Genomic DNA, 13549 nt, shown 5'->3' with positions numbered 1-13549 from the left:
GTTTTCTGTGTTCTTAATCAATCATAGCATATCCTCATCCCCTTCCAAAGGCCCTGTTGAGAAGATGTTTTTGAATTGTGGCTAAAATACAATTTCATGCTATTTTCAAGTGTGAGCAGATATCCTGAGTTTCTGAATCCTCGCAGAGAATTCTGCCAGCCATGCCTTTTCTTGTATCAAGAATATCAGACTGAGACACACGGACTGCAACTGTGGCCATATGGTGGCATGTGTAGGAAGGAGGAAGGAGTAATGGGGAAAAATTCCTTCCACAGAGGAAGGAGTAATGAGAAAAAAAAAGAGAAGTGACTCTGCACCCCTCCTATGCAGTACTTGTTCTTCATAACAAACATTTGAAAAAAAATTGCTTTCAGTCAAGCAGTTCAGAAGTAGTTCTTGCTGTTCTGACATGAACTTCATTTTATTAGGGTTTTAAGGTGTAGCCTTATGCAGAGTACGTGACAGCAGCATTATCCAGATGAAAAGCAGTTATTAAGAGCTACACAATGAGCAACGGTTGCATAGGTATAGTAACTTCAGAGTGAAGCTGCTTAAACATGAAGGCACTGCTGAGAGGGGTGGAGGAAAGGCATCCTAAAGAATCATTTCTGTGGAAGGAGCATGTCTCTCCTAGGCAGTTGTTCCCCAAAAAGGTTGTGTGTACTGCTGGTAGAAAAGGGAGCGAGTCACATTCAAATCAAATGTGAAATGAAGTGTACCATGGCCTTACAGCAGATGTGAATTCACACTATCAAGGCAGTTTTTCTTTGAAGTGTCCTTTCCTTTTGCTGGGGACAGGGGGAGACAGTAGTAAGTGTTGTGAATTATGTGTGAAATATGTATTTGATTTATACTTGTAATACTAGTGTGGGAAACTTGTGATCTCTACAGACATTTGATCATTCTGTGTTGCTACATACTCAGGTAATATTCTGCATTTTCAGATACTTGAGAGAAAGCATAGAAAAATAGAAACTAAAGGAAGATTAAGGAACTCAGAGATGCTAAAAAGGAACAGATCAAGTATCTCCCTTTGGCCCAAACTTGAAAACTCTGAGGGAACAGAAAGGTGAGGAATGAAAAAGAATGTATAACAAAGGAGTTATGTATATGTGCATGTAGATATATGGGATCTTGTCTTTTGATGAGCTTACTATTCAAACATTAACTTTACCTTGTTTTAAATAAGATGTATTTTTATCTAGGGAATAGATAGGGAAACTGAACCTTTAGATTTTGATTCTTTGAAATCTAATGTTGAATTCATTGAAGCAGTTCAAGCAGTACATGTCTTTATCCTCTAAAGGGCTAAATAAATTAAACTAATAGATCCTTGACCTCTGATTTTTCCTTTGTGTGTAAACAATGCTCTTGAAATTACTGTGTTTTGTCTCACTTAAGGACAGTGGATCCAATAAACTCCAATGTACCATCCCCATACTAATCTTTCTTGATACATTACAATATCTTGAGACATACATTTTCTTGTTTCATATTAAAAATGAAGGTAGCAACCGTGACTTTATGGGTTTAGGAGCATATCCTTTATTTCAGTATTCCTAAGGCCTTGCACAAACCATCATGCCCAATGCCAAGCCAAGTTTCCTGTTAAAATGTGATTCATGTTTTTTTGTCATCTAGCCTTTATTGTATTGTGGAAAGGCAAACAAAGACTGAAAAGCACATTTTATATTAAATAGCAGTACTTGACAATGAATATTTGTTGGCCAAGAACCAGAAACTGTGGACCTGACTTGCAGAACTGTTGCCTTAATTATCCCTTTTCCTGAAAGGGACTTAACACTTTGTGTAAGTTGTCATACACTATTTTTTTTCGGCTGAGACTGTGTAATCCTGCCTGCTTAATCCACATATACCTTAGGATTTTTTTTTAAGAAAGGGATGTTTTCTCTTCTACAGGAGAGAAAAAACATGTCTATCTTATGGAGCTTATTGTCCACACAACAATGAAGAAGTTACTGTATGACTGAGGGAGTGTATATGGTGGTTTTGTAAATCCCTCTGAGCCTAGTCTTGAGTAAGGCAACTAATCCCAGTAGAAGGGTATTGCCTCATGAGAAACCTCTGCAGAGCTGTGGAATACATTCCTCCACCCCAGTTGCCCAGGCTGTTTGTGTACTGGGGCTTTGGTTACTGCTATAGATAAACTGTGCAAACTGATGAAACGGGTATTTTACACCCACTAGTTTTGTTTCATTATGTATTTGCTCACAACCTCCTTCTCTGCCCCCCAGTAATATACTGTCACTGCTATGGAGACTGCTGGTCCTTAGAAGCAATGGAGAGGCATCCTCAAAGGTATTTATTGTCTCCTGTACTTCTTTTAGGCCTGTGCAACCAAGTTGTAATTCTTGACATGTGTCCCTTCCCACTGCCTTTGAGTCCACATCATTCTAATGTGTACTGCAGGATTCCTTCTCAGAAAAGCAAAAGTAACAGTAGAGTAACTGATTCCAAATTTTTAACTTTCTATAGTTACCTGTAAATATTTTCCTCTTTATAGAATTTCTGAAGGAAACTTATACAAAAATGCTATTAATTTTCTGTCTTTTCTTTTAATTGCTGTGATTACAAAACACTTTCATGCCCATGAGCTGGAGGATTCTGAATAAGTTCCAACAGAATACAATTACTCACTCCTACTCCACCTCACTGCTGTGCTAGTAAGCATATCTTATTAATCAGCCTTACTGTCCACTCAAGCCTTAGAAGCTACTGTCATTTGTAGTATGTCACAGAACCCGTAAGAAATACTTAGTGGTAACCTGAAGTCTCATTTGCAGTATACAGTGACAATAAATCAAAGATAGTTTTATATCTTGAATCAGAGAGAAGGGTAAAAGGGGAAATCTGTGAAACTGTGGGAATGATGGTCCCTGGTACTAATGTTAGGTGTGCATTAGGCATTTTTAGGCAGCTGAAGTTTCAGCAATGAGTTCTGTGCTTTGTGTTTTCTTATAGTACTGAATGTGTGTGTGTTTAAAAATTGTTTCTTTAAGTATACTGTAGTAAAAAACCCAAGCAACAAATACAACTCCCTGAGATTTATGTAAATACTGATCACCATTGGGACTGAGAAATCTTTTGATATAGTAATTTAAATTACAGATGAAGCAGAAAAAGGAGGGTACAAGTGATCTAACAATTATACCATGATGCTGCCTCAGAGCACTGAGAGGGTTGTTTACATATTTTACAAATAATGAAACCTTATCCTCTCTGCTGGAGCTACCAGTCAGCCTACAGCAAACATATCAGCCCTGAGGGATTTGAGAGGAACCCACCAATTCATTTTCTTCTAGTCACAAAGCACCACCAATGGAAGTGCTGGATCCAAAGGGATGGAAGGGTAGGAAAGGTAGTATCAGCCTCCTAAGCACTTTTGAAAGATGCCTTTCTGGTAAACACTTCCCCAAGACCTTGTGTGAACTATTTAACAAGAGCACAAAGACAGGTGATGTGCACTGGCTTTGCCAGCCTGCCAAGATCTTAAGATGTAGATGTTTGGGTTTTTTAACCTCCAATTATCTCTCTGGAGTACAGGAGACTGCTTTTAAGGCTACACTGAGCAGGAAGTGCTATGTTCCTAAAGGTGTGGCTTAGCTCCCCAGCAATTCCCTGGTAGCAGGGGCGTGGTAAACTAGCCTTAAGTAAAACAAACAGGCTTTGTGGAAATCAAAAGCTGAGAATGCAAGCTGTTCACGTCTCTTTGATTAAAGCAGCTAATCTTTGATTGAAGGTGGTGGGCTCCACCTTGTTCCCCTAAACCAAACAGATTCACAAGGTTTGGATTTATGTCTCATGCTTTTGATACCGATGCAAAATAGAAAATGTTTTTTAAAGGCAATTTTTGTAGGATGTGTTGTGAGAAAAAGAGACATTTACACATTAACGTATTACAAATATAGTATTAAATAAGAAGAAAAGCCCTGTATCATTTCTTTAAAATCACATTACCCTGTACAGAATGGCTCATCTTACACTGAGAGATACAGAGCAGAACCCATAATCCCGAAAATCTCCACCCTTTATTATTGAGTCCTTTTGCTTTGTCTTTCCCAGGGGAAGTTATGTGTTCTTGCCAGAAGCCAACCAGGAAAAGTTCTGCTCTTGCACAGGGCAAAGCAGATTGCTGGTACTTTGATCTAACTGGCAGGGATTTAATTTATAGACAGTATTCCCTTCTCCAGCAATCTACATGGCAAAAGGCTACCATAGATATACTCTCTGACAGGGATTCCTGCATAGATAGGCAGTAATCTGGCGTTTTTAAGAGACAGAAAGATCTGATCTCACATCTTCGGTTTTATGTCTGTACAAAGTAGGTGTAAAATGCTGCCCATCATGACTCATCAGTGATTGCAGCCTGGTTACCTTCAGTGACAGCTGCAGGAGTTGGGCAGGAGCTGCCCCAGGAGAGCCTGATGTGCCCCAAAGCCATGGATCCACCAGACTATGAGGCAAAAGTGCCCCTCTTGTTGGCCCATGAGTCACTGTCTTGCTTTGCCAGGATAACTCTTTGTGGAACCAACCACTGAACCAAATGAGGGAATGAGTCCACCTTAAGGAATACTTCAAAATATCAAATATTGATTCAGAGTGGAACCCCACAAATAGTAGTGCTGAAGAATCAGAGGGTCCAATAAGCCAAAGGTAGGATGAGAATGAGTAGCTGAATTTGGATGAACAAGGAATGCCTGAAATTTATATTTATGTCAAACAGAGTTCATTATGAAACCTACAGCTTTAGAACACAGTTTGTCATATGTGGCAGCCTCAACCAACTTCTAACTATTCCCATTTCCTCAGTGGGGATATGTTTGCTTGTTGTGGATACTAGGATTTTATTTATCTGAAAAGTAATGGAGTAGATTGGACTCCTCAGACTCCCTGCTCACACAAAGCAAAGCACTAGAGTATGGAAAGGAGGAGTTAAAGTTGTGTCCCAGACAACTACTTCACCCAGAGCTTTATCAGTACATTCACTTTAGTCAGTGGTGGACACTCCCAGAATGTGCCAGGCCACTTTCTCTTGTGTCTGCCCCAGGGCTCTTTTTCTTTTCCTCACCACCATATCTTTGAACCTAAAAAAGGCAGAATCTTACTGTGTTAACTATGTCACAGTGTGGTTGAAATAATTACTTGAGGAAAACAAGGAATGACTGAACACAAGGTGACATTTCCCGTCAAACAAGGGTGTGCCACATGAGCAGAGGGTTGTGGAAAGGGGGTGAGGTAGTACTGGCACTTATGAAACAGCTCTGTCACAGTGTATTATCACAACTCCAACTTATTAGGAAGGGAATTGCACCTGCTTGCCATGTGCTTAGTTATTATCTCTGTTTATAAAGCGATTCTGCAGCTATTAAGTGATAAATGCACTGAGTGAATCATATGGCATCTTAAATTCAAAATTTCTACAGTATGCCAAAGGGAATAATCTGTCTTCTTTCTGTCTGAATACAGTTACTGACTGTACAATATATTTCTTTGAGAATGTTTCTTCTCAAGAACCCATATGGCTCTCTTATGTCAATCAGGTGTGTCTGTAAGGACACTGCTTCTGTTTTCCTTCCACTGTACACACTCCACAGCATACAAGGTGAACATCAGGCAAAAGGGAGAAAGATCTTTGGTCAAGCATGCTCAGAGGTTAAAGTGAGGAGAGGATTTGTTGAATGGAACAAGGGAATATATTTGAGTGAGAATCTGATGATTCTACTGATGTGACTGTAACTGTAAAATACAGTTCAGTGTAAACTCGAGTCTTGCATGCAAGCAGTTACATGTAGAGGTACTCTAGAAAAAAATGAGATATCTTTGCAAAAACTGTAGTTGTCTTGTCAAGCTACAAATGGCAGAGTAGAAAATAAACTCATCTAATCTTCCTAGAAATTGGCATAACAGTTCTTCTAGAGTCTGGTAGTAACAAGTCAGACAAGACTTTTGAAAGACCATGTACTTTCAAGAGAAAGACAGTGAAAAGAGAAATACAAAGAAAAGTATCAGAGGCCTGCTTCTTTGAGGAGATTATTCCATCCTTTTAATGGGACAGAATAGGACCCAGAGTGTGTTTGAAATTCCCCTGTCAGATCCCAGGGATGTAACAGTTGGTGGTAGAAGTGAAGTAGAGCAAAATAAACATAATCAAGATAGAAGATCAGGAAATCATTGAATGATAGGTCCTGTCATGTCTATTTTGGATGCACATAATTGCATTCATCCATTTATTATACAGTACTCTGATGAAATGTTTTTAAACATAAGTACTTCAACAGGTGTTTAGGTTTTGCTTAAATTTTGCATTTATATTTTACTTCTGTTTATCCTGTGGTGAGAAAAAGATGTGTATTAGCATATCTGTATGTATAATAAGTTTAATTAAATCCTAATGAAGAAACAGGTTAAATGTCAGAGCAGCTAAATCAAATGGGAATGAAATATTATAGGAACACACCCTCCTTTTTTATCAAGGTTTTATGTGTCAGCTGAGAGCTTGTGGTACAATCTGAATAAATAGCCAGAGATTCATAATTTCTGCCAAGTTAATGTCACGAGGCCAATTGTCAGTAAAGCTTGAGAAAATGTAACGTGCATAAATTCATCATTAATTGTGTAATTTATATAGTTGTTTTCCATGGAGTAATTTGGACTTCCAGTATACAGTCCTTTGTATTTGCTTGCTGATCCATTCTTTCATCATTGCTGTATTGCAGCATTGAGTACCAGCTCTCAGTAAGTGAGAGTGGTGTAGAGCCTGCAGATCCTTTGATGTAGGTAATGCCATTTACATTTCTCATGTTGCCTGTTTTCCTGTTTCCATGCAAGGTGACTGGAGTTGGATGTCCAATGTTCCAGATGGCTGTAGCTGTCTCACTGTAAAACATCAGTGATTTTGTGTTTCAGTGAACTTCTGAGGACTCTCTAGCTGTGCAGTGGGAGTGCCATTTCCCTGTGGGAATGCAATGGGCTGAATATCATCGAGCCATTGAAGGAGGATACAAAGGAGTAGTGCAAAAATCCTTTTCAAAATAGTTAAAGGACTACTGAGTTACCTGTCCTGCTACTCCTATGACTGGAAGTCTCTTGAGTTGATCTGTTAAATATAAAGTATAAAATGGCCCAAATTACTTGCTTCATGTAGACATCAGGTCATTCTCTTTTCATTATGATGAGTTAACCTCTTGATCTTTTAACAAGAGGATATAATTTTATCCTGTTGAACTTTTAACACATGAAATAATTTTAAAACTTATTGCTTACAAAGTAAGAAGATGATTCTACTTAATTGTATGTAAATACTAGTGAATAACAGACAGCATTTTGGCTTTTAGCTATTGCAGTAGATTGTGTTACCAATTTATGTATTTACTCTTTTCACTGGGGTGATAGTAATGGTGGCAGGGATGGTGGTAGCAGAGCTTTTTTCCTTTATAGCTTATGCAACAAACAACTCACTAGATTAGTCTTATCATTAAAAAGCAAATTTTTGCTGTTGGTTATGTTGCTGCACTGACAGTCTTGTAAAATGCTATATCCTTTCAATGGACAAAGAGAGGATGTGTCAGTAATAGAAGTGTTTTGATCTAAGGCTGAATATTGATTTGCCTAAAAACCTGCCACAATAACAATATTTTCCATTGAATTTCCATTTTCATATTACACCTGAGACAAGTAAAAAAAGTAACCAATTGCAATGAAAATTTATTTAGACAGATTGTAGGGGCAATAAAGCTTCACACAAAGTCAAGTTTTAATCACAGGTAAGGCAGACTGAAAGGGTCAGGAAGCACTTGCATATTCATCTCATTAGGTAACAGAAATTGTATCACATGGCTTGTCTAATTTACCACAGCTTAAAGATCCTGTCTCAACTAGTTGCAGTGAATTATTTAAAAATTTGACAGTCAGATCAGATTGGCAACTGGGAGAAAGTTTCTCCTCAGCAATGTAGTGCAGCACGGGAACGGGTCATCCATGGGGGTTTTCAAGACACAGCAGAACAAAATCCTGGCTGGATCAAGCTAGTGCTGGCAGTAGTCCAACTGTGGGCACAATGTTGGACAGGAGGACTTGCAGAGGTCCTCATCAGGAATCATTTCAATTATTCTAATTCCAGAAAACTGTCTAGTAACTTATTTGAAGGACAGCATTATTTCCAATCAAAAAAATGGAAATTCATTGTGTCTTTGTTAGAAACTGTTAACTTTAACGTAAATCTATAGTAATATTTATAAGAGACACTACTATGCATGCATGTTTGATCTGTCCATAAATCTGGTAGAAAAGTAAATGCATAGATTTTGAAAAGCCTGATACCTGTAATCTAAAGAAATTTGGCTAAACAGCACACACCTATATCCAATGGGAGCTGAGCATGTATAAAACCTTTGTAGGATTAAAACACTAGATTGATTGTCATCCCATAAAGGAGAGAAGCTATGTAAAATAATAGGGGAAGTAATTCCATTTTTATTTGTCTAGTCACAAGTTTTATGTTTTAATTTACCTTTAAGTCAATAGAAATTTAATTCCAACTGATACAGGAATCTAAGTCAATGCTTCCAGTGTGGCTTGATGGTGTTAGTATCTGCAAGGTAGTAATCCATCAGAACCACCTTTCTGAAGCTCTTTTGCATATTGCCAAGCTTCTGTGGATATCTTGATGGAAATTATTTCAAGGCTTCTACATTGCATTGTAAGAATGACAGACCTACCAGTCAGACCAAAAAAATCAGATCTCTCCAAATATCTAGACAGGAATCAAAGAACATTGTTAAGCCGTTTCTCCCATGCCTTTTCCTACTCATTTGCTGTTGAAGAAAGGATGCCAAAAAATATTTTACATTTGGGTTTATGTTTCAGGAGTTACAGTAAGCTCCTCCTTCAGAAAATATTGCTGCAGTTGCTTATAATCCAACCCGGGAGCCAAGGACTGAGTTGATATGAAGTCTAAATGTCTTCTCACATTTGCTTACAGATCACTCACAGATCTTTTACTTCCTGTGCCAGTTCACTGTGGAGCTGCTGAGGCACGCAGAGAGTTTACTACTACCCCTATTGTGCAGATAAACACCAGGGCTCCATATTTAATTTAGTATCTCTGTTTCTCAGAATCACAAAAAAAATTCATCTAGAAGAGAGCTCTGGATGTCTTTGGGTCCAAACTCTCTGCCCTGCCAGCACAGCCAATTTTGAAGTCAGATCCATCTTCAAAGTTAATTCACTTTTCTCAGGGCATGTCAAACCATTTACAGGGTTAAACATCATCATATTTTTTTCCTTTTAACTGATGAATAAATATTCATGAGGACAAATAACTTCTCAATATCATACAAGTTTGGAACAGAAGATTGACTTTTAGCTTCCCTGAAAGGTAATTGAAGTATTTCTGTAGATCTGAATGCATCTAGGATATTACTCCAGATCCCATGTCTCCAAGTTTCATATTTGGCTTTAACAAAAGGACTTCAGTGATTAGGACATTCAGTCCACAGGAACTTTTAATAATAATGTAATATAGGTAAAAGGTGGTGGTCTTTTTCCTCCCCTTCCCTCCTTTCCCCTCCTCTCCTCATCTCATGAAACAGTGTAGTGTGTATATTAAGAATGAAAAGCAACTAGATTTATCCAAGATTTATCCATTGCACTCACAATGCATTTAATGAGTTTGCTCAGTGTTCTCATGTGATCTGTGATCTATTTTCTAGTCTTAGTTGCTTGATTAATAAGAAACAAACAAAATATCTGCAGTACTGAGCTTGCATAACAATGAATGTCCATCTTTAAAACTTTTATTCTCCACCCAGTTACATTTATGAGACGTTATCCTTGTATGGAGCCTACAAACAAGTAGCTGTACAAATATGCCTGCCAGGATTAAAGTTAAAGGTGAGCAATAACTCTTTATTTCAGCAAGATCTTGGTTACAAATTAACTTTGCTATGCTCACTGTACAAGGGCTTATCCCACATGTTTTTCAGGAAGTGGATCCTGTTGCTGTTCTGTGGAGATAGGCGATGTCATTCCTTCAGATTTTTTAATATCATTGCAGAGATGTATAACTCAGGGCAGGGAGATGGAAGGTTGTGGATAGAAGGTGAATGAGAAACCCTAATTTGATATTTTAAAGTGTTTGCTATCCCAGGAAGGCCAGCATTTATTTAAATTTTTCTTTTAAACATTTTAGAATATGTTTGAAGTTCATTTAGCTAGAATAGTTTAGATAAATTAATAACAGTAGAATTATGTGAATCAAGATAGTAGAAACCAGATGGGTTTTTTTGGAAGAGGGGCTACATTTTATGAGATGATCTAATATAATTGTGAAAAGTATGGAAGCTTTTGAGCACACGAGCCTTGATGCCACGCATAGATTTCAAATAAGATTTCAAGGGTCTTTGACACTGATCTCAGGAGGACTTCTTTAATCTGACATGTTATTCTAAGTGAATTACAATGCTTTTTCTTTCACATAGATCCTAAAAGACAAGTACGTACGTACTGGCATTCTCTGTGCCAGTTCACTGGAGCCTGGGATCATAGATGTCAACCTGGCCAAGAATTTATCATGGGCATGATCTTCTATAGAAATCTGCTCATTATAATCCCATTATGTGTGAAATACACATTAGGGCTACAAAATGACACCCTCATGAAGCAGCTAAATTGCAACAGATGGGAACATTTTTTTCTGTGAACAAAGCTGCAGGTAAAATCTGTGTTTACAGGTCTGTGTACAAACACTGCCTCCCCTCCAACGCCCCCCGAGATAAGTGTGTCTGGGAGGAGGGGAACAGCTCGGGGTAAGAGGAACAGTTCTCACACTTGCAGTCAAGGTATTTTTATGGTTCTTATTACAGACTTTGGGCATAAGAAGCATCCCATACTCAATGATTAGGCTGCTATGCTGTTTCATTACCACTGTATCCAAAGGACATAAGTAACCAAAAAAAATATAAGTGGGTTTTTATTCTACTGACAACTTCTAGAAATGTATTGACAGAGGAAAATATAGCTGTTGCATAAATTCAGCAATGCCAGAAAATATAATGCTGAAAACATTTTGAGTATATAAATACATAATACAGATTGAAGTTTTCATCTCTGAGTGTTTGGGAATTTGCCCTTTCTGTACCAATGAAATATCTTCAGAATTGCTTCTCAGGCAGCTGCACATGTGAGGTGCAGAGACAACAGCTGAGAAGTGTTTAACAACTGTCTTGTGATGTTCAGTGAGATACACCTGTGCACTGCAGAGTTTCCTGCATGGCCTCTGTCAGGTAAATGCTTCTAATACATAACTTCTAAGGTACTTCACATGAGACAGCATCCTTGAAATCTAGTTTATTTTCATTGAAATAAATGGAATTAGTCTTACCGATGGTGTTAGCATGTGAATCAGTGTTTGCTGAAGGAGGTCCACAATAACTGTTATAATTAACCAATTATAAAATTAGCATGTTAAAAGAAGATGAGAAAATGTGATTTGCTAATTAAAGCTATCAGCTATTCAGTTAAATGTCCAACTCTGCATTTTCCCATGATAGACATCAGTAGCTAAATAGCAGCATGATTTTTCATTCAGTGAAAACATTATTTCAACACAACACTAATATTGGAGTACAAACTGAAGATCTAATTAAGCAAAAGAAATATTATTACTAGTCTAACTAGCAGCATCTGGCCTTTAAAAATCACTAGTAGCTCCTCAGTGGTGGCAATAGGAAAAATAATAACTGTTGAAACAGTTCAGAGGCATTTTAATTTTCTTTTCTGCTTTAAAATAAATTTGAGTTTGACAATACCTCTGAAAATTGTCTCAGTCCGCAATGTTACAAATATTACTGCTGCTGCTGAGCAGAAATGCTTAGCAGTGTTTTTGTAGCAGCTAAACTGGGTGGTGATTTCCCACTGTGGATTCTCACCTGTGAAACAGGCGAAAGGTATAGAGAGAAGCTGTCCAGCTTGGTCTGCAGTTAATACCCAGGAGCTGGTTCCTTACTGAGCAGTTGTAGGGTAGAAAATGCAGGACTTTATATGGCTGTTTTGCAAAACTTCCTACATACACTCTCTCTCAAAACAAACAAAAAATATTTTCCTAGGACCCACCTTTACAAACTAGAGAATAGGGCCTAAAATACAAAGTACTTTCTGTCTGTAATATCCCTTAAAACCCTTGTAGAATACTACACCTTTATTACACATTAACGTTGGCATGGGCCGCTGGATACACACGTAGCAACGTGCACAAAAGGAAATTAATTAGGAGCAGGTAGAGACTTCTGTTTCGTGGATTTCAATGCTAAGTCATAAATTGTGTTTTAGCAACTCTACGCGTGTACTCCTCAGATTTGCCGAGGAAACGGGCCGGGTGCGAGTGCTCAGAGCCCCGTATCCCCCGCACGAGGGGCCGAGCCCGCAAAACTGAAAGCAGGTAGAGGCACTTCCTGCGGGCAGAATTAAAGAGAGAGAAAGGGAGTTCTCCTCTGATCTCCCTCAAAAACCAATCAGGCCAGATTAGCCAGGCGTTGATTCTCCCTCCGTCCCTCCTACACCTTTTTCAGAGACCCAATGGCCTTGTCCCTTTGGGAGATTGACTAGAGTCACATGAGCTGCACCAAGGGCAGGTAACTCAGGAGAGGGGAAGGGGAAGAAAAAAAAAAAGGAGAGGAAAAAAAAACCACCAAGGCTAGGCTGAGCTTCTGCCATGATGTCAGAGGGAAAGAAACCCACAGCTTGCTAATTCCACCTCCCAATCAGCCCCGGGAAGGAGAGCACCGGGAACAGGTAGAGATGTGAGCTTGCTTTCTCCATGTTTTTTTTCCTCGAACACCCTACCTCCTTAAATAGCTCTTTCTTTCCTCTTGATATTGTGACTCCTCGTTTGCTCCTTTCCCCTTTGATTACTTGGAGGTTGGGGGTGAGCCTTGTGGGGTGTTTTTTTTTTGTTTTGTTTGTCAGTGTGTCTTTCTTTTTCTTTTTTTTTTCTCTCTTTTTTTTTGACCTCTGCTTTTGATTGTAGTTGTTTCCCCCTGTGGTCATGACGGCTTCGCACAGTGACTCTTTGGTGGTGTTGTTTGGGGCAACAGCTGGTGCATATGGGGCTAAACTGGGTTCGGATGAGAGGGAACTAATTCTCTTGGTGTGGCAAGTTGTGGATCTACACAGCAAGAAGGTATGGCTTCGATCCGGGCCGAGGGCGCGTTCCCCGGGCGCGGGGCGAGGGGGCTGCCCCGGCCCTTCGCCGCCTGCCCGGAGCCGTTTGTTCATTTCACAAATGCACCGAGGGAGGGGAGGGCGGGGGCCGTGCCCGGGGGTCAGTCCCTGCCCGGGGCCGTGCCCGGGGGTCAGTCCCTGCCCGGGGCGCCCACTCCGGAAGGTCCTTTTTGTTCCGTCTGAAGGGAAGAAGTAACTTTTAAAGAAAGTTTGGTCGCTTCCCACCCCTCACTGCCCCGTCCGCTTTAAAACGTGTGTAGCTTCGAGGGTGTCTACGGACTTCCGAAGCTTTAAAACAAAAAGCTGCCCC

General features: G+C 39.3%; 2 protein-coding genes across 13 annotated transcripts in view; both read left to right on the top strand.

Annotated features, from left to right (window-relative positions):
- Positions 1 to 12430, top strand: part of LOC116793452 (leukotriene B4 receptor 1-like) — a 51750-nt gene extending 39320 nt beyond the window's left edge. For 6 of the 8 annotated variants that reach the window (XR_004359489.1, XR_004359488.1, XM_032701318.1 and 3 more), the window contains 4 exons: positions 945 to 1069; positions 2256 to 2319; positions 9831 to 9912; positions 10005 to 12430. The gene's annotated coding sequence lies outside the window, so the exon portion shown is untranslated. The remainder of the gene's footprint in view (positions 1 to 944; positions 1070 to 2255; positions 2320 to 9830; positions 9913 to 10004) is intronic. The other 2 variants (XM_032701323.1, XM_032701322.1) reach the window with 2 other exon arrangements.
- Positions 12431 to 12442: 12 nt separating this feature from the next.
- The window catches only part of ESRP2 (epithelial splicing regulatory protein 2), a 43054-nt gene continuing 41947 nt past the window's right edge, over positions 12443 to 13549 (top strand). For 3 of the 5 annotated variants that reach the window (XM_032701315.1, XM_032701313.1, XM_032701317.1), the window contains exons 1-2: positions 12445 to 12810; positions 13046 to 13198. In XM_032701315.1, the coding sequence (XP_032557206.1) occupies positions 13064 to 13198 (135 nt within the window). In that variant the 5' untranslated portion in view covers positions 12445 to 12810; positions 13046 to 13063. Of the gene's footprint in view, positions 12811 to 13045; positions 13199 to 13549 lie in introns of all 5 variants that reach the window. The other 2 variants (XM_032701316.1, XM_032701314.1) reach the window with 2 other exon arrangements.

This window comes from Chiroxiphia lanceolata, chromosome 13, assembly GCF_009829145.1.
Source record: "Chiroxiphia lanceolata isolate bChiLan1 chromosome 13, bChiLan1.pri, whole genome shotgun sequence".
Classification (NCBI taxonomy): Eukaryota; Metazoa; Chordata; class Aves; order Passeriformes; family Pipridae; genus Chiroxiphia; species Chiroxiphia lanceolata.
Note: the sequence above shows the minus strand (reverse complement) of the source record. Positions and strands in the feature narration are given on the sequence as shown.